Source organism: Scyliorhinus torazame, chromosome 16 (genome assembly GCF_047496885.1).
Source record: "Scyliorhinus torazame isolate Kashiwa2021f chromosome 16, sScyTor2.1, whole genome shotgun sequence".
NCBI classification, from domain to species: domain Eukaryota; kingdom Metazoa; phylum Chordata; class Chondrichthyes; order Carcharhiniformes; family Scyliorhinidae; genus Scyliorhinus; species Scyliorhinus torazame.
Window position 1 is genome coordinate 156421141 of NC_092722.1, and position 26423 is coordinate 156447563.

Genomic DNA, 26423 nt, shown 5'->3' on the forward strand with positions numbered 1-26423 from the left:
GATTTTTATACTAGTGGGTGTGACCACCTCCTGAAACAAAGCATCCAGGTAACTCCCTCCATCCCTGATATGCCGCAGCTCAACCTCCAGCTCAACGACTCTGAGCTGAAGTTTCTCAAACCGCACTTATTTCAGACGTATGCGCCCTGGATCACAGGGTGTTTCCATATGCTGCAGTTGTGACCCATCACCTTTCCTACCACTCTTAATGTATTTAAAATAATTACTTGATTAAATTATTTACTTATGTATGGTGCTTTTATATACTTTATTAAATAACCACTAAGTTGTTCACTGTTTTAATCCCTAGGGAAATAATAGAATTTACCCACTTAACGGATTCTCACCAAACAGCTGATCTTTTCCCTTTTGTTGAAGGGTGACAAAGATTTTTAAAAAGCAAAGGAAAACAAACACCTCCTATCCCCACACTTCACAAAGGTTGCACTCTTAGCCTTGGTGCATTCCTTTTGTAAACTACAGTATAATGTATGTTCGACTAAGTCCCATTAAGGGGACTTGTGACAGTGTATGGTGACTGTGGTAAAAGATAGCACAAGAAAAGTCTTTACCTCCACCAGAGTGCCTCAAAATAGTTGCAGGCCTCAATCCGGCTAAAGTACAGCCTAAATGGTGCAGGAAATGGTATCATTCGATTCCGCACCACGTTGGCTCCAAAAGGCATTTAATACAGTGCCGCAAAACAGACTTGTGAGAAAAGATATACTCATCGAATCATAGAATCCCTACAGTGCAGAAGGAGGCCATTCGGCCCATTGAGTCTGCACTGCCACTCTGAAAGAGCGCCCTACTTCGGCCCACTCTTCCACCCTATCCCTGTAACACCATAACCCCAGCTAAGCTTTGGACACTAAGGGGCAATTTAGCATGACCAATCCACCTAACCTGCACTTCTTTGAACTGTGGGAGGAAACCCACACAGACGCAGGGAAAATGTGCAAACTCCACAGTCACCCAAGATCGGAATTGAACCTGGGTCCCTGGCGTTCTGAGGCAGCAATGCAACCACGGTGCCACCATGCCCATGGAATAAAAGGAATAGCAGCATGGATTCAAAATGGGCTGAGTGGCAGGAAACAGAATGTAGTGGTTAATGGATGTGCATCTGAGGATGGAGGAAGGTTTGTTGTGAAGTTCCCCAGAGGTTGGTGTTAGGACTCATGCTCTTTCTGAAATATATTAATGGTCAATACCCTGCTATAGAGGGAATAATTTCACAATTTTCAGCCGATACAAAACATTGTGAACTGTGAGGAGGACAGTGTTGAATTTCAAAAGAACAGAGACAAATTGGTTAAATGTTGCCAGTTCCCTATTAGTGATAGTCTTCAAGTGTACGGCCAGCGGCCTCGGCGGTCGGTATGGGTTATGGGTGGTCGATGGGGCAGTTAGGCAGGCAGAAGGGGGTACACACGCATGGTGATGCTGTGTGCGGTTGCCCCCTAGTTGCCTCCCCCCCCCCCACCTTCCCATGACGGCCCACCCCTGCAAAAGGTCCACCACCCCCTCTCCACGCACACCCCAACAAGCACTGGGGTGGCAAGTCATGTGCCCCCGGTCTCTTTGCAAAGATGGCCACTCACCTCCTCACGTTTGGCAAAATGAGTACTAATCAGCGACAGCGTGAGCATTTGGTGGGGAGGCCGCTGAATGACGGGAGGCGGTTGAATATGCGATGGCTCTCATTAATTGTATATTGTACGGAAATGGGGCTTAAGTGGTGATAATTGGTTTCTCGCCACGCTACGGCGAGATCCCGATTTCGCCCATGGGAGCGGGCCAGTTTGTATGGTAAACTGTTTGTCGCCTGGTGTGGTTCTCGTTTTCTGCCTCTCTCGCGATTCACCGGCCTCGAGTCGCTTGAGCGAGAGCGTAATGAGGCCGGAGAATCGCACCCAAAATTTTAAAAGGAAGCAGAAGATTCACAAAAGGTTGAGATACCCTTCTTAGGAGAGGTTAAATAATTAAGCTGAAATTAATGGAGCACATAAATACTGGTAGAAGGTCATAAGACACACTTTAAACAATATACTGAAGCAGCAGTTGCTTCTTTCAGATGCTGAACAATGGTTAAAGAAGAGAATTCAGCCAATCTGCAAAAAGATACACGACTCAGGAGGAAGAGAGCTGAAGATCATAGATCATAGAATTTACAGTGCAGAAGGAGGCCTTTCAGCCCATCGAGTCTGCACCGGCCCTTGGAAAGAGCACCCTACTTAAGGTTCTGGGAGAGTTAACAGCTACTTTATGGAAATTAATTACTGAAGTACTGTACATAATTCAAGATTCGAGTTATTTACTCTTAAGTAGAAAGGCCTGCATGGAGCTGAATCTAATGCACAGAATATGAGAAGTAAAAAATGGTATAGGTCCATCAGCAGAATTCGTAAATTCTGCTCTGAAGTTATTTCCGGGATTAAGAAACGTTTCATATAGCACTAAGCCTAGAAGTGAAACGAACATGCTTATATACACCCAGAAAGGTTCCATGCCCTATACATCCAAATGTAAGAGACTCAATGGAATACTTTCTCCTGTAAAAGAGCCAACCAGTTGTTGCTCAGGGGTGGTATTGGTTTTGAATCCAAACAGTTCCATAAGAATATGTATATATCTCACACAACTCAATAATGCTGTGGAAAGAGAAGTTGATGCAATGACATCAGTGAATGAGAGTTTAGCTTAATTAAGGAAAAACTACATATTTTCTAAATTAGATGCGAACAGCAGATTCTGGCAAATACCATAGAAGATGGCTTCTAATGGCTTCGAAGAAGAGATGGTCGATAGTTTTAAGTTCCTGAGGGTCACCATCACCAACAGTCTGTCCTGGTCCACTCACGTTGATGCAGCAGTCAAGAAAGCCCAACAACTTCTCTCCTTCCTAGGGAAGCTAAAGAAATTTGGCAGGTCTGCATCGACTCTCACAAACGTCTACAGATGTGCCAGAGAGCATCCTATCCGCTGCATTACAGCTTGGTATGGCAACTGCTCGGCCCAAGATCGCAAGAAACTGCAGACTGCGGTGAACTCAGCCCAACGCATCACACAAGCTTGGCATCCTCCCATTGATTCTGTAGACATCTCCCGTTGCCTCCGAAAGGCAGACAGCATTGTCAGAGACCGCTCACACCCAGGCTTTGCCCTCTTCCAGACCCTTCCATCAGGCAGAAGATACAGAAGTCTGAAGACCCGCACATCCAGATATAGGAACAGCTTCTTCCCCACAGCTACCAGACTCCTGAACGACTCTCCCTTGGACTGATCTGTTTCCTGTAAGAACACTATTCACAATGCTCTATGCTGCTCTTGTTTGGCCCTTGTTTCACACTGTAACCAATCACTATTTGTTGATGTACCATTGACAATGTACACTGTTGATTATTCTTATTCTTTTGTCTACTGTGTACGTTCCCTTGGCCACAGAAAAATACTTTTCACTGTACTTCGGCACTTGTGACAATAAATATCAATCAATCAGTCAAGAGGAGTCCAACTTCTCGTAATGTTCATGACATTATTTGAAAGATTCTATTTTAAAAGGTTACCCTTTGGAATAACATCAGCACCAGAGATATTTCAAAGAACAATATCATGGGTGGCATTCTCCAGCCTCCCATTGCGTGTTTCTCGGCACCAGGGAGGCAGCGCACCGTTTGCTGGCAGTGGGATTCTCTGCTCCTGCCACTATCAATGGAGAATTCCAGCCAAAATCCTTTCGAAGGCTTACACCAAATTGTTGCCACTTGGCTGACATGTTGATACATGGGTCCATTCAAGCTGAACATGACTTGAGAGTGAGAGCAGTACTGAGAAGACAACAAGAGGCAGAATTGGCACATTAAATGTGAATTATCACAGATCAGGGGCAAAATTCTCCCCCAATGGCGCGATGTCCGCCAACTGGAGCCAAAAACCGCGCCAATCAGATGGGCATCGCGCCGTCCCAAAGGTGCGGAATGCACCGCATCTTTGGGGGCCGAGCCCCAACATTGAGGGGCTAGGCCGGCGCCGGAGGGATTTCCGCCCCGCCAGCTGGCGGAAATGGCGTTTGTTGCCCCACCAGCTGGCGGAAATGACGTTTGGTGCCCCGCCAGCTGGCGCGGAAATGCGGCGCATGCGCTTGAGCGTCAGCGGCCGCCGGCAGTTTCCCGCGCATGCGCAGTGGGGAGAGTCTCTTCCACCTCCCCCATGGTGGAGGCCGTGGCGGAGGCGGAAGGGAAAGAGTGCCCCCACGGCACAGGCCCGCCCGCGGATCGGTGGTCCCCGATCACGGGCCAGGCCACCGTGGGGGCACCCCCCGGGGTCAGATCGCCCCGCGCCCCCCCAGGACCCCGGAGCCCGCCCACGCCGCCTGGTCCCGCCGGTAAATAACAACTTTGATTTACGCCGGCGGGACAGGCAATTTCTGGGCGGGACTTCGGCCCATCCGGGCCGGAGAATTGAGCGGCGGCTCCCGCCAACCGGCGCGGCCCGATTCCCGCCTCCGCCCAATCTCCTGTACCGGAGACTTGGGCGGGGGCGGGATTCACGGCGGCCAACGGCCATTCTCTGACCCGGCGGGGGGTCGGAGAATGACGCCCCTGGATTTTCCGGTCGGATTCTCCAAACTCCCGGCCAAGTGTTGACGCCGGCGTAAACACCGAGGTGGTGTACGCCGGCATGAACGGCCTCCTGGCCCAGCAATTCACCGGTGTTCAGGGAGCTAGCATGGCGCCGGAGTGCAGCGCACTGCTCCGGCGCCGAAAGGCGGCTGCACGGCCGGCGCATGCGCATGGTTGCCGTCTCCGTGCTGGCGCATGTGCGTGGTTGTCGTCTCCACCCTGGCGCATGCACGTCATTGACATCTCCGCAACATGTCGGAGACCTTGCAGCGGGCCGCGCAGAAGGAGGTAGGCCCCTTCCATTTTGCGTCCGCCCGCCGAATGGAAGCCCTGATCGCGCGCCTGGACCCCGTGGAGGCCACCGCCACTGGAGTCAGATCCTCCCGCCCGCCCCCCCCCCCCCCCGGCCAGGACGTTCACCGCGGCAGCGGGTCCAGGCTCCCACCGGGTGGTACCAGGGTGGAACCACGCCGGCGGAACTCAGCGGGAGTTCAGCCCGTCGCCCGCGGCGATTGCCTATTTCAGCGGCCCTTGACTGGTGACCGCGCGGGCGCGATTGGCACCGATTCTCCGGTCGCCGGAGAATGTTGTCCTGGCGTCGGAGCAGCAGCATGGTGGGAATTTGCCATGCCCCCGCCGATTCTCCGACCCGGTGCGAGCTCGGAGAATCCCGCCATCCATTCTAGATACTAAATGCAACCTCCAGAATAGAGTTGCACTCGGGAGTGCTGGCCAGGAGAGATTCAGGACATGCAGGTGGGCCAGCAGAAAGCCCACATGAAGCCCACATGATTCCTGACCCAGTTGGTGTCTGATTCGCTGGACTCAGGATTCTAGTTTACAGTCTGGCAAGCTGAAGTAGCTTTTAAGTGTTTAATTCACCACGAACTATCATTCCAGCCAAGAAGATGGCTGCTAAAAGACCTGCTCCAAGTTTCCTGGAGTCGGAGATCAACAGGATGTTGGATGCCATTGAGGAGACGAGGGACCATCTTATCCAGGATGGGACGGATACTCAAGCCCGCCCTTCTGAACAAGGCCTGGGATGAGGTGACAAAGACTTTCAATGCTGCCAGCCTCACCAGGAGGACTGACACGCAATGCCTTAAGAAGATAAACAACGTCTTTCGAGCAGATTGGGTGAGTAACCAACCCTGTGCCCCTGGCATCATTCCCATCCCCACTCCTCACATCTGCCCCTAATCCCCTTGAGGTCAACAACACCCCACCTGCCTAAATTTCCCTTACAACCCACTGTCCACAAACGCCTGGACTTCTTTGACCAGGAGCCTTGCACGCACGTGTCATCAGCTACAAACCCCACCCATTAAACCCACATTCCAGCGTCTCACGATGTCCTTTCTGTGTCTCCAAGGATAAAGCTGCCCTTAATTGACAGGAGCGCCAGAAGACGGGAGGGGGAATCCCAGATATTCGGGGCCACACCCCCTACGAGGTAAGGGCCTTGCAATTTGCGGGAAAAGCCGAGTAGAGAGCATTGACTACGATGGAGTTTGGCATGTGCCAAAGGAAATAAGAGTCCAATGCAATGCAGATGTTCCTATTGCAGCTAAGTCACCCCTCTCCCAAAGATCAGTCCTTCCCAAGATCTCGCCCCCTGTCTTTAGTCTTGCAGGATCATCATCAGACGAGGTTGGGCTGTCTGAGATCGCTGCCCCAATCCAGACCCGAACACCCCGGAGTACGATTCCAGGAAAGACGGCAACATCACGCCACTGCTTTCACCTGCACCATCCACCATCGGTGGGTAATGTTGGTGATCAGGCTCCTGGGTCACCCCCTGCTGAGCACCACACACATGCTGCAATACATCAGGTGGAGGCAGGGACTCTCGAGAGGCGGTGGGCTGCATGATCCTAGGGAACAGCTTTCACCCAGGCAGCAGTTGTGCTGCTGGAAAAGATAATCTCATCACAGGTGCTGATGCAGAAGCAGAGCCAGAATGTATTGGAGGGAGTGTCAGCAACTTTCCAGCACCTGCAAGTACAGCTGGAAGAGTATAGCCGCCTTCAGGCGCAGGAGATGGTGCCGACAATGTGTGGCACCCAGGCTAACACTAAAAGGGTGATGTCAACAATGGAAGGCCTGGTGCAAGACGTCAGAGCCATGTGATAGGATGTCCAAGGCTTGGGGCAACTGTGCTGTCTGTAGCTGAGATGCAGAGCAGGACAGCACAGTCACAAATCAACATGTCCCGGGCGCAAATGGACATTGCTAAGCCGCTCCAGAGCTTGTCCCATTCACAAAGGGTCATGGCTGAAGGCAACAAGAGCATTGACCGGGCGCTGACTGACCTTAGCTGGTCACAGAGGAACATGTCACAGGCACAGAGAGACATGACACAGTCCCAGAGGGACATGAACGAGTCATTGAGGTGCCTGGCTCATTCGCTGAGAGACATGACTCAGTCTCAATGCACCATGGCTGAGGCCATCAAAACCATGGATCCAACGAGGGCAGGGCCTCCAGGACAGGCAGCACCAGCTGACGGTGGTGCCTCCGGAACCTACTCCAACGTCCACTCTGTCCCATGGAGTAGCCCGGGGGCCATCGAGCACCCTGAGGGAGGAAGAAGTGCAGGAGGTGCCAGAACACCTTAGCCCTTCTGAATCCCCATACCTGACACTGTTGCATCTCATGGGCAGCAGGCAGAACAGGCTAAAACGTCGTCAACTGTGGCACCTGAAAGTCAGCTGATCCCATCCAGGTCCAGGCCCTCCATGGTTGCCTGCCTAGGGCATCACAGGGCACAGGTTGAGACAAGCAGCAGGCCGCCTCCACTTTGTCGTGTTGGGTGCTCTGCTACATAGACGGACTAACACGGTTGCGGATGGTACAACTCAGTTTTATTACTAACAATATTTACAGTGGTAAACTGGTTACTGTGGTTCGTTCATTACCCTTGAATCTGTGGACCTATCCCTAACACTATCTTGGAGAAGCACTCAGCACATGGTGAATGTCTGAGTGGCTTGCTGTGAGCTCTGTGCCCTGAGCTGTCTCCTGCTGGAATGACCGGGAAGTGTTGTGTTCCCCGTTTTATAGTGTGTATGCTCTTGCCTGTGATTAGCTGTGGTGTTGTGTGTGTATTGATTGGTCCGTTGATCTGTCCATCAGTATGTATGTATGTTTGCACCATGATGTTTACCTGAATATCATGACATCCACCCCTTTTTTACAAGAACATGTGCCGATGTGGTTATAAATAGAGATGTGTACTGAGTGCAGCTGAATGTGTGTGTGCAATATCTACAGCATGTACATGAGGCTAATCTATATACATGGGACGATGTCAGGTGCGACATAGCAACGAGGTTGTACCATAAACAAAACACGTGGAAATATTAAACGTCAAAACGAACTCCTGTAACGACAAGAAAAAAAGAGAAACATATTAACACAGTGGTATGGTACGTCAGTGAGTTCAATGTTCAGACAGGCTCATAAGTCCAGCCTAGTAGGTGGGCGACGAATTCGGGTTGACCGCCTCAAGAGTGGGTCAGGATTCACCGGCTGAGGAATGGGCCTGGCCATGGGCGACGACGGAAGGGGCATGGCAGCAGGAAGCTCCACGAAGTCGACATCAGGAACAACAGGAGGGCGTGGCACCGGTGTAAGTTCCCGTCGCGAGCGTGGAAGCAGGCGAAGAGCCCGGCGATTGCGCCTGCGAATGGAGCCATCAGGCATGCAAACCAGGAACGAGCGGGGAGCCACGCGTTGGAGAACTTCGGCAGGTGCCGACCAGCCACCCTCTGGTAATTGGATGCGGACGTCGTCCCCAGGCGCCAGGGCGGGAAGATCAGTTGCCCGTGGTCATGTGCCACCTTCTGGTGAGCGCGCTGCTGTCGCATCCTGTGCAGTACTGGAGCATGGTTGGTTGTGGGGACCAGAATGGATGGCACAGTGGTCCTGAGGGCACGACCCATCAACAGCTGGGCTGGTGAGAGGCCAGTGGCTAGTGGGGCCGAGCGATAGGCCAGCAGGGCTAAGCAGAAATCCGATCCGGCAGCAGCTGCCTTGCAGAGGAGCCGCTTGACGATGTAAATGCCCTTCTCTGCCTTTCCATTGGACTGGGGATGCAGAGGGCTGGACGTCACGTGTGTGAAGCCATATGAAGCAGCAAAGGAAGACCATTCCTGGCTGGCAAAACAGGGCCCATTGTCCGACATGACAGTAATCGGAATGCCATGGCGAGCGAAGGTGTCTTTGCAGGCCCTTATGACAGCGGACGATGTCAAATCGTGCAGGCGTATGACCTCTGGATAATTTGAAAAGTAATCTATGACGATTACGTAGTCCCTGCCGAGCGCATGAAAAAGGACCACACCCACCTTCGCCCAGGGAGACGTCACCAGCTCATGGGGCTGAAGCGTCTCAGGAGGTTGCGCCGGCTGAAACCTTTAGCAGGTGTGGCAGTTGAGCACCATATTGGCAATGCCATCACTGATGCCCGGCCAGTATACCGCCTCTCGGGCCCTCCGTCTGCACTTCTTGACCCCCAGATGGCCTTTGTGTAGTTGGTCGAGGACCAGCTTGTGCATGCTGTGTGGAATCACAATCCGGTCCAGCTTTAGGAGGACACCATCAATGACGGCCAAGTCGTCCCGGACATTGTAGAACTGCGGGCACTGTCCTTTGAGCCACCCTCCCGTCATGTGGCGCATCACACGTTGTAGAAGGGGGTCAGCCGCAGTCTCCCGGTGAATACAGGTCAGACTGGAGTCATCGGCTGGCAGATTTGCCGATGTGAAGGCCACCTGCGCTTCGACCTGACAGACAAACCCCTCCGAGTCGGGCGGTGTGCTCACTGCTCTAGATAGGGCATCCGCAATAATAAGGTCCTTTCCCGGGGTGTAGACCAGTTGGAAGTCGTACCTCCTGAGCTTGAGTAGGATGCGCTGGAGGCGAGGGGTCATCTCGTTCAGGTCTTTATGTATGATGCTGACCAGGGGGCGATGGTCGGTCTCAACGGTAAACTGGGGGAGACCATACACGTAGTCATGGAACTTGTCTATTCCGGTTAGCAAACCTAGGCACTCCTTCTCGATCTGCGCGTAGCGCTGTTCTGTGGGGGTCATGGCCCGCGAGGCAGTGTGCCCATGCCCTCGAATGCCTCCTGGTTGTGGGCGAGGAGCGATTGAAGCTGTGCCCTAAATTCTGCATTCGGGAAGTCTGATGTGCCTTCTGGAGACAGAGCGTGGACCCGCTACACGAGGTGGAGAACCTTGCATGCCTGTGCGCCTAGCAGAGAGTCCTTTGATGATCCCACTATTTCGAAGGACAGTGTGCCGTGTATGTGTTGTGTGTCACCTGGAGCTGGCAGGATCCCATGGCCGGGATAACGTTTCCATTGTAGTCGACCATCTTGCAACGGGATGGCCGAATAGGTCGTCTGACCTTCAAGGCGTAGAATGCTGACCATGCTATTAGGTTGGCGGAGGCACCAGTGTCCAAACGGAATGTTATCGGTGATCGGTTGACCGTTAGGGTGGCACACCATTCATCACCCGGATTGACACTGTTCACTGGCATCGGCTGGTGGGTCCTGCTTGGAGACATCCGGTTCCTATCAGTGACCGCATCACGGAAGGCGTCCCAGTCGTCTGTGTCACTGGTTTGGATATCGTCTGGACACGACTCGCAGTACGGAGGCTGAATGGTCCGTAGGTCCCTGCGAGGCTGTCGGAATTGGGGAGCATTGGCAGGTTGAGCTGCTCGACAGCAGGCCACAGCGGAGGCATTGTCGGTTCTTTGCTGGACATTGACGCTTTAAATGTGTGACTCCACAGTTGCCGCACGTCGTCGTGACGTCATGGCGTTCGTTGCGCCACCGCGCACGCGCAGTTTGGTCTTGCGTCGAGCACGCCTGCGCATCACGTCCCTCTGCGTCGACATCTTTTTTGGAGCGCACAAACGCGGGAGGCCAAGGAAAGCGCGCAAAATGGCGGCCCTCATCCGGGCCGTGGGCCGGGAGGAACTCGATCGCCTGGACCCGCTCGGCCTCGTAGGACGCCTGCCTTGGCGATTCAGCCGCGTAGGACCCCTGCCGTGCCGATTCGGCTGCTTGAAATTGGGAGTAGCGGCTGGTCACGTTTTCATGAAGGACACAGGCTTCGATGGCGGAGGCTAGGGTGAGGCCTTTAATTTTGAGGAGCTGCTGGCGTGACCCCAAAAACAGTCCGGTCCCGAATCATTGAATCGGAGGTGGCGTCGTAACCGCAGGACTGCGCGAGGATACGGAGGTGTATAAGGAAAGATTGAAAGGGCTCATCCTTACCCTGCATGCGCTGCTGGAAGAGATACCTCTCAAAACTCTCATTTACCTTGACGCTGAAGTGTTGCTCAAGTTTGAGAAGGACCGTCTTGTATTTGGTCTTGACCTCACCTTCCGCGAACACCAGGAAGTTGTAGACATGGATGGGGTGTTGCCCTGCCGTGGAGAGGAGGAGGACGATTTTCCTGGTGTCCGAAGCGCTTTCCCTTTCGGTGGCTTCCAAGAAGAACTGGAAGCGCTGTTTGAACAGCTTCCAGTTGACACCGAGGTTTCCAGCGATTTGGAGCAGCTGCGGCATGCTGACGGTGTCCATGGCGCAGAATGGCAGATTCCTTAGGATGCGTAGGTAGGTCTCACAGTTACCGGGTTTCAATCCTGGTACTATGTCATGTTGGGTCCTCTGCTACATAGATGGACCAACATGGTTGCGGATGGTACAACTCAGTTTTATTACTAACAATATTTACAGTGGTAAACTGGTTACTGTGGTTCGTTCATTACCCTTGAATCTGTGGACCTATCCCTAACACTATCTTGGAGAGGCACTCAGCACATGGTGAATGACTGAGTGGCTTGCTGTGAGCTCTGTGCCCTGAGCTGTCTCATGCTGGAATGGACGGGAAGTGTCGTGTTCCCCGTTCTATAGTGTGTATGCTCTTGCCTGTGATTGGCTGTGGTGTTGTGTGTGTATTGATTGGTCCGTTGATCTGTCCATCAGTATGTATGTATGTTTGCACCATGATGTTTACCTGAATATCATGACACTTTTTTTGCATGGCCTGGGGTAACACCTAGAAGGAGCAGTGCAACAAAAAAGAATACTGGAGGGGAAACAGCTCACCCATCATGACACATGAACATCCCACGTGGTTACACGCTCACCGAGAAGTGGCAGGGCAGCAGCAGTGTGAGCTGTCCTTGTATGACAGCATCCCCAGTAGGTGAATCCTAACCTTTCACCCTCTCCTTCCTCTGACCTCTTTGGGCACTGCACCCCTGTCCCATCAATGACTGGCACCTGGCCTGTGATTTTGGGAGCCTCTATCCTCATCACCCGCTCCCTACCAACATTACGATAGGCTCTGTGGACCCTGTCCTGTTTTGCTCAGTGTGATTTACTGTGGGTCTCCTCACTTGCGTTATCCCGCCAGGAGGGTGGCAACTTGTTGTGTTAAGGAGATCTTCATACTATGCAGAAATCTGTCTCCATGCTAAGAGCCTAGTGTGCGGGCAGGTCCTAAAGATGGGGACGGTACTTTCAGATTCAAAGGGATGGAAAATGCAGACCAGTCTATTACATATTACACATCATATTCATGAACAAATACAGATGATATATGCAGTAATTGAAGAGGAATTATTAGCAGCCATGTGGACATGCAACAAATTTGCTGTATCTTAAGTCTTCACCTTCTGGTAGTAACAGACCCCAAAACTTTAATCACAGTATTGAATTTAAAAGAGCTTGCAGCAATGCCATCAAGAGTTCAAAGATTTAAGTTAAAATTGATGAGGTTTGATACCCATGTGGTATATGTTCAAACGAAAAAACAGAGCACAGCAGGTGCTTTATCATGCATTGGAAACAAAGAATCCAGAAAAACGTGACATCATCGTGAGGTCAAGAAGTTCGCTATAATGACAGTCGATGCATTACCAGCAACAACATGAAGATTGAGTGAAATAGAGAGGCTCAAAAACGAGGTGCAGATTGTAAGCAGATCAGAGATATTTGTATTAGAAGATGGCTAACATATTTACCACATCGTCTTATCTTGAGACTGTATTTCGAGCAGCGAGCATATCTGACAATGATCAATGATTTTTGGCACCTGATGAGAGGATAGTAATCCTCGAGTATTCAAACTTGAGACCTTATAATGCCTACATCAAGAGCGGCATGGTAGCACAGTGGTTTGCATTGTTGCTTCACAGCTCCAGGGTCCCAGGTTCGATTCCCGGCTTGGCTCACTGTGTCTGTGCATAGTATGCACGTTCTCCCAGTGTCTGCGTGGGTTTCCTCCGGGTGCTCCGGTTTCCCCCCACAGTCCAAAGTTGTGCAGGTTAGGTGGATTGGCCATGCTAAATTGCCCTTTGCCTAATTTGCCTAAATTGTCCAAAAAGGCTAGTTGGGGTTACTGGGTTACGGAGATAGGGTGGAGGTGTGGGCTTAAGTAGGATGCTCTTTACAAGGGCCGGTGCAGACTCAATGGGACGAATGGCCTCCTTCTACACTGTAAATTCCATGATTTGGAGCCAGAGTGCTGTAATTGATTTGAAGGCCAGGTCTCAAAGTTTGGAAGCGATGATATCCAGATGTATCACATGTTCAACTCATAAACCCACTAATGTCATTTTATTTTACTATAAGACCATGGGAACGCTGAGGAATAGTTTTCTTTAAACAACAGTGTGAAAAACAGAGACTAGAGAGGTTGTAATAATCAGAAATAAACAAAGAGACCAAAGCAGGCGTTTTCGAACCATCTACTAGTTTGAATTCTGGTGGAAGATGTAGTATAATGGAGTATGCTAGACTAAGTCCCATCAAGGGTTAACTGTAATAGACTGATGTCATGGAAAGAAGTGGGACGGGATTCTCTAATCCCGCGGCAGAGTGTCCACGCCGTCGTAAACGCCGTTGCGTTTTACGAAGGCGTGAACGGGCCGACCCGACGACTAATTCTGGCCCGCAAAAGGGGCCAGCACAGCACTGGAGTGGTTCACGCCACTCCAGCTGCTGATCCCAGTGCGAACTGGGCGCCGCGGGATCCACGCATGTGCAGTGGCACCGGCGCCAACGCGCACATGCGCAGTGGCTTCCTTCAGTGCGCCGGCCCTGACACAACATGGCGCAGGACTACAGGGGCTGTCGCGGAAGAAACGAGGCCCCTAGGTAGAGAGGCCGGTCCACCGATCGGTGGGCCCCGATATCGGGCCAGGCCACATCGGAGCCCCCCCCCCCCTCCCGAGGTCAGACCCCCCCCCACCTCTCCCCCACAGGCTGCCCCCGGACCCTTCCACACCTAATTCCCACCGACTGCGAGCAGGTGTGGACGACGCCGGCGGGACTCGCCGTTTTTACGACGAGCGCTTGGCCCATCCCGGGCCGAGAATTGGCGGGCCGGCTGCGTAGAGCGGCCCCCGACCGGCGCTGCGCCAACTACGCCGGCGCCAATGGCAGGTCTGCAGAGAATCACATGCTGCCGTCGGGGCGGCGTGGTGCGATTTGCGCCGGTCGCAGAGATTCTCCGGCCCGGCCCGGCTGAGAGAATCCCGCCCGTGACTTCCACTCAGTCATATGATCTGAGACTTGGGGCGAGTTGGGGAGAGTGTTCTTGTAACTGTAAATGTACTACAAAAAAGTTAAAATGTGTTGCAGCCTACAGCACACCCAATACCTTATGACTGAAGTGCCCAGAGTGTCAGCAAATTATGTAAATGAGATTACCGAGTGTTATTGCATGAGATCAACTCTCTCATGCGCAAACACTTGGGACTCCTTAACAATGCTGGGATCAGTGGCACTTCATGACAATTCTAACAGTATTGAATTTCATTATATAGCAAGCCATCGACCATTAAACTACATTTTCTGGAAGAATTAATAGTAATGAAGAATGATTGTTGTGCACGACTAACTCATACTTACTCACATGTACTTTACTGAAGAACATTTGGATTGCAGAAATTGAGATGAATGTATCAAACTGTAAATTATAATCCTGCAATATAATTATTTATATGTTTTTGGGGGAGTGGGAACTAGAGAAATAATTTTCAATAATTTTACTTATTCCCCGGGGTTGAACCTGATCAGTGGAACTGGTGCTGCTCTGTATTTAATAGTGCCTGCTATATCTGTTAATAAATCTAAAATGGATTGATCACATTAGGCACGATTCTCTGGAAAAATGTCTAAGTGTGATAGCGAGCAGGAATTGCCGCAAGCTTCTCAGCGCTTTGCCCAGTGAGGCTGGCAATGTTATTTACCGTTAATTGGTCTACAAGATCCTGGGGTTGGCATGGTGCCGCTGCGAGTGGTTGACCCCCAGCACCTCACCCTCCTACGGTGGCCCATTCCTGCCGAGGGTCCCCCACCCCCGCCGAGCACAGGGGTGGCAATCCCAGCACCCCCGGGCTCTTTGCTTGTGACCAAAGATGGCTTCTCACCTCCTCGGCTCCCCACAGAATCCCTTACGGCAGGTTCACGTTTTTCAAAAGAAGTACCAATCGGCGCCAGCGTGATCACTGGCTGGGGAGGCTGCTGAATGACAGGAGGCCTTTGGATATGGGGTGACACTCGTTAATTGTATGGAAATAGGGCTTAAGTGGTGATAATTGGTTTCTTGGCACGCTATGGCGAGATCCTGATTTCGCCTATAGGAGGGGGCCGGTTGCATCGCAAACTGTTTGGCACCTGGCGCAGTTCTCGTTTTTGGCTCTCCCGCTATTTACCGGCCTCGTTTCTCTTGAGCGAGAGCGTAACGAGGCTGGAGAATCACGGCCATAGTTATTTTAAGTGTTTGTTCGACTGAGGCAAATAAAAAAATTAAAATGTTTCTTAATTCATCCAGAGTTAGCGTAAAAAGAATGAATTAACTGTTTATAATGTGACAAAAGGTTAACAACCTGAAATATTGGCTCTTTATTTCTGGCCCTGGGATAGGGAACTCCGAGGTTGAGAGGCAATAGATATAAAATAGGGGAGGAGAGCTGCATTGGGTCAGCCCCCTGATGCATTCCTCTGTATTAGATAATTTTTGTGGATGGACCAGCATGCGAATTGGCTGCCAATTGAATGGAGGCAGCCAGCCAATTGAAGCAATTAAGGTCCCACAATTCCGGGCAATATTCCGGTTGTGCAGCATCTCCACCCATCCCGGTGCAGCATCCCCACTCATCCCGGTTGTGCAGCATTCCCACCCATCCCCTGCCTAAGACCACTAGTTTAATGGAGTCCAGAATGCACACTTTAGAGCTGGAATATGTAATGAAATGCTCCAACGAACAATTCGGAAGGATATCTCCCTTGATGTGAGAGATCCATCTGCTTGCCTCCGCAAACTATATATGAAACATACCCTCTCATTCCTGCCTCAGCAACACCCACTACTCCTGCAAAGTTTGCTGAGGCTCCAGAGCTGCATCGGAGCCTGCCCACCATCTTTAATTTTACAGCAAGCTCAAAGGTGTCCAGGAATATCACTGTTCTGACCTTGTTGTCGGCAAGTTCGGACATGGGACTCTATTTGGCCCCAACATTGGGATCCCAAAGCCCGTGGGAAAATCCTGCCCGCTGACTGTTTCTTGCTTCACAGGTGCAGCCTGACCTGAGTATTCCTAACATTTTTTGTTTCTGTTTCCGATTTCCAGCATCCGCAGTAATTTGCTGTTGTATTTTATTTTGATTTCATTTATCTCTGATTTGGTTCAATTATTTCCCACACTTTATTTTTATTGATCACAGTTCAGTGAATACTATAGTATCTAAACTGGTTGTAAACAAATTACTGGCATTACTGATTATATTTTAGGAAAAGGAATTTTCTGTTTGGACCTGAGGAATTGGAAGGGCAAAATATCCCTCCAGGACAGTTACTGGCTGCTGCAAATGCCAGAGAGTACAGAATTGATTAAGAATACTTCGATCAAACAAGTGGCTGATCCTGTTCAGAAAATTAAGGTAAGATTTAAATAGTGACAGCATGTTTAAGCTGCCATATGTGTATAATTCATGTGTGTTATTCATGAAGGCCTGCCTTCTCAACCTTGCCCCTCGCTTGAGGTATAGTGATCCTCCCATTGAACCATCACCAGCCAGCTTTCCCCCTCAAAGGGCAAAGTAGCTTATGGTCATCTGGGACTATGGTGACTTTACCTTACCTTGCCTATGTGTACAATGTCATACTCAAATTTTAACCTTACTCGAACTCTATTAACCCATGTTTATACTGTGCCTGATGTGCATATATCAGTCAGTTAATGGCATCATTAAAGGTAAATCTTCCAGATTTGTTAAGGCTAGTTGCAATGATGATCTGAGAATACTTTGTGATTACAGAGGCTGGATCTGATGCTGGGGGAACCTGAAATTGCGTTAGAGCCCAGATGCTCCACGTTTTTCCCTGTGCAAAAAGTACTTGTGTGATTCAGTGGCTTTGTCGCGCCTGTCTTGGTGTCGGGGCAAGGCCGTTGAATATTACGAAAGGCTTCTCGTGGGATTCGCGACGCTCGAAACGTTTCACGAGATTCAACGGAATCTCACGCGACGTCATGGTCACTGCGGCAGAAAAGCAGCTCACTACGGTGCAGCGTGGCCGAGAGAAGTCAGGAGACGCCGCTCCCGGGATCGACCCGACTCGCCACACCTCGCAAGGTCCAACGCAATCTCAATCTCATGAGAAGGTGCAATGTAAATCATGCCCATTGTGAGCGGGATCACCTTTTGGCAAATCTGCAGATTTCCGAGGTATCTGAGGCTTTGGGATTCATCCCCTTCGCCTTGGAGATATCGGCCGAGCACTTTTCAGCACTGGTCCGCACAAATGGGGACCAGATGGAACGGCACTTGTGGGGATCTCCCAGGGGATTGGGGGCCCCCAGCTGCATGCCCTTTGGGCAGGGTGGTGCCCTGGAACTGCTTGTGCCACCTGGCACTGCTAAGGAGTCCAGGATGCACAGCTAGCTGGCATGAGAATTGGCAGGGTGCCAAGTTGGCATTGACAAGGTGCCAAGCTGACATTTTATGTGCGCGGGTGATCGAGCTGGGCGTGCCTGGCGTCGATGTTAGAGGGGTGCACGGGAGGGGGGGCGTGGTCCAGAGACCTTACCATAGTGAGTTGGGACTTGGGGGGAGGTTCAGGATCATCTCGGGGGGCCTTGGAGATTGGGACGCCATTTACAAATTTTAAAATGGCATCCCGATCTCTCGCTACATTGTACAAAACGAGGCTAGGTGCGGCCTCGGCCGTGCATTCCCCATTCAAGCCCCTTATGCAACGTGAATCACGTTGAATAGCCATGTGTTTCTCGGTACTACGAGCAATGTGAAACCGCAGCTAAACGCGCTCGCGAGGGGACTTTGTTCCCTTTTGGAAAAATCGCCCCCTATATTTCAAAATACGGTAACTGCACTTCAATCCATTGATGTCTGAGGAAAAGTACTCTCTAAATGCAAAGGGCGGGATTCTCCATTAACCACCTCTGAAATCGGGAAAGGCGATTGGGCAGAAAATAGTTTCCGATGGCAAAATCGCGGCAGGCGCCGATTTGACGCCAAATCGCAATGCTCTAGCAACTCGACAGCGGTGTCAATGTGTTCCGGTACGCACGTACAGTAGACACCATTTGCATATCATTAGCGGGCCCAACCCGGTATTCTCCAGGGTCTCCAATGGGCCGAGTTCCCGACGGCATGGTTCACTTGTGCTTTTAAAAATCGGGAAACCAGCCTGGCGGCTGCTGAGGGAGAGAGGGGGGGTATGGAAGGTGTCCATAGGTGTCCAACATTGCCATAGTTTGCTGACAGTAGGCTGGGGGGGCTTCTGCCGGTGGGAATAGTGGGGGTTGGCCAGAAGGAGGACTGGGGGGTCGGGTGGACGGGCACGGAACACGATTGTTGCAGGCGGCAAGGCAGCTATGCAGCTGGACACACCGCTAACAGCCCACTTTGAACCTAGTGTCACGGGTCGTATAGATGTCCCCCCCCCAGGACATCCCCCTGGGTGCCCTCTGGCCCCAGCCAACCCATCAGCTGTATGGGCGCGCTCCAGCACAACCAGTGCTATCTTTTTGGCTGGGATAAGTGTGTGTGTGGGGATCTTTTCTTATTTAATTATTGACAGGTTCAGCAACACACCGAGCCTTCATAACTCTAACATTAAATCATGAGCCACCTACTAATCTTGAAATTATCATCTTGCTTTTCATAGAGCTCATTATGAATGCTTGTAGGCTATAATTCAGAAAAAATGTTTAAAAGCCGTGTGAGAATCCATTCTTGAGCCTTCTGTTATCTTAACTTCAAAAGTATATTTATTGGTCATTTAGAAGAAATTAGGAGAAATTTTCTCCTACTGTCTTCCCTAGCCCCTGCTTTTTTTACCCCTTAAAACTCAGGTGAAGGAAGGAACAGCGCTCCGAAAGCTAGTGACATTGAAACAAACCTGTTGGACTTTAACCTGGTGTTGTAAGACTTCGTACCATTAATGCTGACAGGGGTGTGTACAATACTTTGCTTCCTGAAGTCAATGGCCAGCTCTTTAGTTTTGCTGACATTGAGGGAGAGATTGTTGTCGTTACACCACTCCACTAGGTTCTCTATCTTCCTCCTGTACTATGACTCATCGTTGTTCGAGATCCTACCCACCACGGTCATGTTATCAGCAAACTTGTAGATGGAGTTGGAGCCAGGTTTTGCCACACGGTCGTGCGTACATAGGGAGCATTGTAGGGGGCTAAGTATGCAGCCTTGTGGGGCCCTGGTATTGAGGACTATCATGGAGGAGGTGTTGTTGTTTATCCTTACTGATTGTGGTCTAGGGGTCAGGAAGTCAAGGATCCAGTTGCAGAGGGAGGAGCCAAGTCCTAGGATTTGGAGCTTTGGTATGAGTTTGGCTGGGATTATAGTGTTGAAGGCGGAGCTGTAGTCAATGAATAGGAGGCTGACATAGGAGTCCTTGTTCTAGAATATCTGAGGCATTTGCTGTCTAATTTGCTTGCGATACTTCACCCTATGGGGTTGGCACAGATGCCTTCAGGAGAGGAATGATTTATAACATTCGCTTCACGAACTCTTATGCAGAAACAAATTTCGCTCAGCTAGAAAAAGAACCTTTGAGCATCATATTCGGAGTAAGAAGTTTCAACACTACCTTTATGGATGTCATTTTACTCTTTGACAGATCACTGACCCTTGATGATAATCTTTGGGCTGTATAAAGGTATTCCATCTTTAGCAGCTAGTAGGTTACAGAGATAATCATTGATATTACCGGCACACGCTTACGATATTCAGTATCGTAAATTGGAGCAATATGCTGTGTCAAGATTGCCATTATAAATAAAGCAAAAACCTCAAGAACATTTTATCAACATCCTATATTTCTCACATGTGGATAATGTACCTGTGACTTCATCTCAAGTATAGAGATACACAAGAACCGATCCAGTGATGGAGAAGGTTATGGACATAGTCCTAAAAGGGACGCTGTCAAACGTACATCGTAAAAATCCAGACCGCAAGCCCTACATCACTAGAAGACTTGAATTGACAGTCCAAAGTGGAGTTTCAATATGGGGAATCTGAGTGATTATTCCTCCGTGCTATCATTATTAAACCCCTGACCAACTACATGCGGGACAGTCTAGTGTGGTGAGGATGAAAGAACTGGCACGCAGTTATTTTTGGTGACCAGGATTAGATGCTCAAATCAAAGAGAAAGTGGAGCAAGTCAGTCCTGTGCAAAATTAAGAAACACTCCACCTTTGCAAGCCTTATGCTGAATTCAGTCATTGACCACAAGGTAGCGATGATGGTGGCAAAACAAAAATGTTCCTGATCCGACTTCTCCGTTATCAGTACATCATCAAGTTAAACTGTGTGTTTTCCATTACACATTGGAATATTGCGCAGGCATATGATACCCCGAAAGGCAATCTAGTATACTCATATCCTGGTGTGTATTCACTGTCATGTACTTCCTGGATCATGGGTCCAAGACCAACTGAAGATAAGCGTGGCTCATGTCGAGCTACGTGAAGCAATAACTTTATGCTGAGTTTCACATAAAGGTCCTCAAGGGTAACGGTCTAAACTATAAACGCGGTTTACCAAAATTTTATAATTCCCGCAAAGGCAACGGTGCCATCGGGCTTTAGCACAGGCGCAACCGTACTGCCTAGACCGCAAACTGTTTGGGGCGGATGATACCCAAACTCTCTAGACGGTCGAGCTCAGCGACCACTTTGCAGTGCATATGGAACCGGATGTGCACGGAAATAATGAGGCCGTGCAGATGCGTCCACGCTGATCTTTGCCATGGCGCCCAGAATGGTTCCCAGCCCTTTCTGGAAAACCTCGGGAAACTTCGCTAGAATGGCGGCCGGCCCATCTGGGCACATTTGGCAAACCCGCTGCCAGTCAAGACAGAGACATTTCAGCCAATCATGACCCAGTAATCTGAGCCACCACCTCACATCACAACTAATGGCAAACATGCGGATTGCAAAGGGGACTACCGAGGTTCCAGCGATTGCCAACAATTCTCCGGTATAGGTGGCCGACCGAACGTCCGTGTCCTGAAAGATAAGGCTTCGATGATGGACCTGATGCGATTGCAAGTACATCAGCTGACTACAGAGTCGGCAGCTCCTGTATCCAACTCCGTCAAGATCGGATTGCCATTTATGCTGAGCGTGACTCATGTGGGCACTACTGTCCATGCAGTGATGCAATTCAGCTGCTGGTAGTGGTCAGCAGATTCATCCAAAAAATACGACTGGTCTTGGTGGGGGATGTGCTGCCCTGGCAGGCGGGACGGTGGGCCATCACTTGGCGATTCTCACCCGGGTCCCAGCAGCCACGTGTGTTTCCGGCTTGCCGGTTTCGGGGAAAGGGCGCATATAGTATCCTGACCCTTCCGATGTTGGCCTGGCTCTCGGTGGTAATGGCGCCGGGGTCGGGGCAGGAACCATCGGACTTTGGAGGCATTGCTCTGCAGTTGGCCGAACGGCCTAGACTGAGGACCTACGTGTCCTGCAACTCCTGTACGCCTTGTTCCACGCTCTCGCGGGATAGAGCGATTTCAAATGCCCTCTGCAGGGTCCAACCATGGCTAATAGTTTCCTCTGCGTTGTCGCATTGTGGATCACACAAACCAGCCTGTTTTGCAGCATCTCAGACAGTGACACCCGAACTTGTAGAACTCTGCAAACTCTGCAGGCGGCCAGAAACTCCGTAACGGACTCTCCTTTGGTCTGGCAGGTGGTATGGAAATGGAAAGTTCTGACAATAATTGGCAGCCTGGGCTTGAAATGATCACCCACCAAAGCAGCCAAGTCTGCGAATGACCGTGTGTCCAGTGCGTCAAGGTACGTTAGGCTCTTGATCATGCTGTACATGGCAGCCCTGCAAGCTGTGAGGAGGATGACCGTCTTACGCTCTTCCCCACTGAAGCCATTTGTACAAACAAATTGCAGTCGCTCCGCATATTGCGACCACTCCTCCATAGCTGCATCAAAACTTTTCAACTTCCCTCGGTATGTCATGTCTGCCATCAGTAAAGCCGCCTCCAGAGTCCTATGAAAAGTGGGCCAAGTCTTGAGAAGATGGCGCCTTCTGCAGCTCCGCTTTATCCTCATCGCCAGTGTTGAATCCAGACAGAGTGACCATAAGGAAGCGATGATGGAGGCAAATCAAAAAGGTTTAATTACACAGGTAGTGCTATCTACAACTCCACTCCCTTGAGGGTCTCCCGACCCTACTCACATCTGGGTCAGGGTTTTTAAGTCCACTGGGTGCCCCTTATTAAGGGGAAGCTCCGCCCCGCTATCGGGGAAGCTCGTATTCGTCCGACGTTGCGGGAACCTCAAAGTCCATAATTTAGGGTGGGTTATAACATCTTACATCTGTAGGAATAGTCACCACAGCCTTGGCAGAGAATAGTATGCTGGTCCAGTTAAGGGACACATGTTTCTAGTAATTGGAGGTGCACATTATAAATCGCCAGAGGTGGTAATTATGAAATCCACGACGACAGAAGAAACTATTAAGAAGTTGGATGAAATATTTGCAAGATTTGGTAGACTGGAGCAGGTTGTTAGTGACAATGGAACTCAGTTCACTTCTCAGGAGTTAAAAAACTATTTAATAGGAATACGGCACATAGAATTGGTATAAAGCACATAAAGTCAGCTCCATACCAGCCTCCAGCAAATGAATTGGCCGAGCAATTCATACAGTCACTTAAACACTCAATCAAGGCATCAAAGGATCAAGGTACATTGCCAAGACGAGTGAATTATTTCTTGATATCATACTGAAACACCACACACACAATGATACAGAGTTCATAAGCAATGCTGCTTTTCAAAAGAAAGCTAAGAACAAATTTTCACCTTTGATGCCATCTGATACTTCAGAGACTGTCAAACTATAACAACAAGCTTAGATTGCTAGGAGGGAACAAAACTTTAAAAAGCGAGTATTCACTCGAGAGAGAGAGAGTGTCGGCAAGAAGCTACACTACAAATGAGAAACGGGTACCTGCAATTATCCTACCAAAAACAGGTCCAATATCATACACCGTATAGACAGATGATGAACGAGTTTAGCAACTTCATATTGACCAACTACTAACATCACAAAGTGAAATCGCTGAAACTTCCCAAGATGTATTTTCATCAGAAAATCTAAGCAGTGATGCTTCTGAACAGAGACCAAATTCAGTTTCTGTGGAGTCTTTACTACCAAGGGAGATGGTCACTGAAGTAACTTCACAGGAAGTACTACGTACAGAAGAAAAAGAAGATACTTTAAAGGTCTTGAATACCCAGGTTCCAGAACATTAAGTACAACCCAAAATAAATAGATGTCCACCTGAGATATTGTCCTATTAAGTTGTGTATATGTGCAAAAAGATAATGGTGCAAAATAATGTATCTAATGTATAATTGGGTCTACTGTTTAAATGTTAAAAATTGTTGTTTATACTAAAGAAGTAACAGGGAGGGTGTTATATATTTAAGTAATACAACCCAGCTGGTGGAACATCTTGTGATCTGTAGTGACATCAGCAGAGTTTCCCCCAGGCTTTAGTTCTGTATGAGCAGCATCTCCTGAATAAACCCTGCCTCATGTTTGTAAGAAATCCAAGTGTGGTCCATTCAAACCTTTTCTCTTTCTGGCACGTTGAAAACATACTGCCCCAGGGGATCTTCTTAATATAAACAAAAGTCCTTATCAGCCCAGCTTTAGCAAACAATATCCCTGGCTGGAATGAATAATGATCTTACTTTTACAATGCTTTAACTGCACTCCTGTCTCCAGAAAATGTCTGCTGCCTTTCAAACCAGGATTTTTTGAAACTTGACTGCTGCAGTTACATACTAACCCAGGTGTTTAACCCTTACTGCACCAACTATATAAAGATATCTGAAATTCTTACTTTCATCACACCTACAGTATCTGCTACTGTTAGGGGTTTATAGGTTACTCCCACCAGCGTCTTCTTCCCATTGTTATTTCTTACTTCCATATGGATTCTACATCTTCTGATCCAAGATAATTTCTTGTTATCGTATGTATTCCATCCTGTACAAACAAAGCTACCCCACCACCCTTTCCTTCCCGCCTCTCCTTATGAAACGTCACATACTCCTGAATATTTAGTTCCAGTTTTGATCTCCTTGTAACCACGTCTCAATACTGGCTATAAGATCATACCCATTAACCTTAATTTGTAAGCGGCTCAAGTATTAATCCAGAGGATATAACATTGAAGTTTCTGTTGTTTAATATAGTGCCTAGCTCCTCTGAATTCTCTATGCAGAACCTCTTTCTTCGTTCTACTTAAGTTGTTGGCACCTATATGGACCTGAGATGTTAGTAAGGAGTACTTTACAGAATCAACAAGGCTGGATGTGCCTTTGTTGATTCTGGTGCCTAGGCCAATTCTAGATGGGCCATCCAGTTTTATCTCTTTTTGACATTTCTGTAGCAGTTTGATATTATTGTGTAGTTTCCAAGCCATTTAAGAGTTGTTGTTCTGAAGACGTATGTAGCTGACACCATGTCAGCAGATTTCCTTCCAAAGGGAAGCAAATGAATCTTTCTAACAATCGATAATGGTTTCATGGTTACCATTACTGAGACCAGCTTTTCATTCCAGATTTATTAATTGAATTTAAATTCTAAGAACTAGGTTGGAATTAAACTGGATTCTGAGAGTACACTACCTAGGCTTTGTATCTTGGTGCTACCGTTCTTAACATTCCCTTGCATAGAGGAATAATTTCTCCCTTTTCTTGGTTGCTCATTGCCCTATCTTTTTATATTCTTTTACAATTTATGTACCCCATTACTTACTTAGTTCCTCTTACTATATTCTACAGACCAAAACGTTAAATTTGTGGAATCACTTGATGAAAAATGGTGTGTGTCTTCGCCAGAGTGCCTTCTTCCCACGAGTAGTCTTTGTGAATCCCATCTGTGAATTGGACCCAGAAGTGCCACAGATAAATGAGGTCATAGCTCCATGCAATGTTGAATCCTTTATTTGTTCTTTCAAGGAAGGCTATACATCATGGATCACCAATATCCTTACTCCACATTGGCTATCTGGTGAGTACCGAATGATATTTCTACCAAGTAAGTTAGAGGCAACATAACGGAAAGTTTTCCAAGTGTCATTTTAGGCGCGATTGACGGGGTGTTTCTTAACAGCTGCGTTGGCGAGATCGCGGCCAGTGTTTAATGGCACTTAGTGCCGGAGATGAGCCCCCACGAGAAGCTCGTGGGGCAGCACGGTAGTACAGTGGTTAGCACAGTTGCTTCACAGCTCCAGGGTCCCAGGTTCGATTCCCAGCTTGGGTCTCTGTCTGTGCGGAGTCTGCACGTTCTCCCCGTGTCTGCGTGGGTTTCCTCCGGGTGCTCCAGTTTCCTCCCACAGTCCAAAGGTGTGCAGACTAGGTGGATTGGCCATGGTAAATTGTTCTTAGTGTCCAAAAAGGTTAGGTGGGGTTACTGGGTTGCGGGGATGGGGTGGGCTTAAGTGGGCTCTTTCCAATGGCCAGTGCAGACTCGCTGAGCCAAATGGGTTCCTTCTGCACTGTAAATTCTATGATTTTCGCCAATACTGGCTGTGTTGCCGTCTGATTCGCCAGACCTGCGCCTCAGAGTCTGGCTGCAAGTAAATGAGGGGTGCTTTTAAACGCTTCCTCACCGCTCACTCCAGTCTACACACAAGCATGACAGTGCGCAAACCTGCTCCTCCCTTTGCGGATGCCTATCTGGACAGGCTTCTCGACGCTGTGGATGTGAGATGGGACATCCTGTTCGCCCAAGAGAGTCGGATAACCAGCAGCAGTGTCACCAATGCTGCCTGGGAGTCAGTGGCAGCGGCTGTCAGTGTGGGCAGCATGACCAGGAGGACCAGCGTCCAATGTCGGAAGAAGACCAATGATCTCCACCGAATTGCATGGGTAAGTTACTACCTCTCTCCTGGCATCAGTTCTGCCTGCTGCCCCTCTATTTCCCAACCGCGGCCCAAATAAAGCACTGGCTGACATCTCATACCCTCCCACATCCAATCTTCATGCTTGTTCCTCAGCACCAACCAGCACAACCCTTTCATGTCCAGTTGCGGTGTTCACACATGCCACCTGCTTTATACCCCCCGATCCATCAAGCGTGTGGCTCACAAAACCCTCTCTTTGTCCCTACAGGAGAAGATAGCCCATAATAAGAGGAACGGGCCCTGGAGATCGCAGGGTTGACCAAG

At 49.5% G+C, this 26423-nt stretch overlaps 1 protein-coding gene across 3 annotated transcripts in view; it reads left to right on the forward strand.

The window, feature by feature from the left end:
- Positions 1 to 26423, forward strand: part of LOC140392440 (uncharacterized) — a 431257-nt gene that overhangs the window by 97516 nt on the left and 307318 nt on the right. For all 3 annotated transcript variants that reach the window (XM_072477698.1, XM_072477700.1, XM_072477699.1), the window contains exons 4-5: positions 16458 to 16606; positions 25036 to 25264. In XM_072477698.1, the coding sequence (XP_072333799.1) occupies positions 16458 to 16606; positions 25036 to 25264 (378 nt within the window). The remainder of the gene's footprint in view (positions 1 to 16457; positions 16607 to 25035; positions 25265 to 26423) is intronic.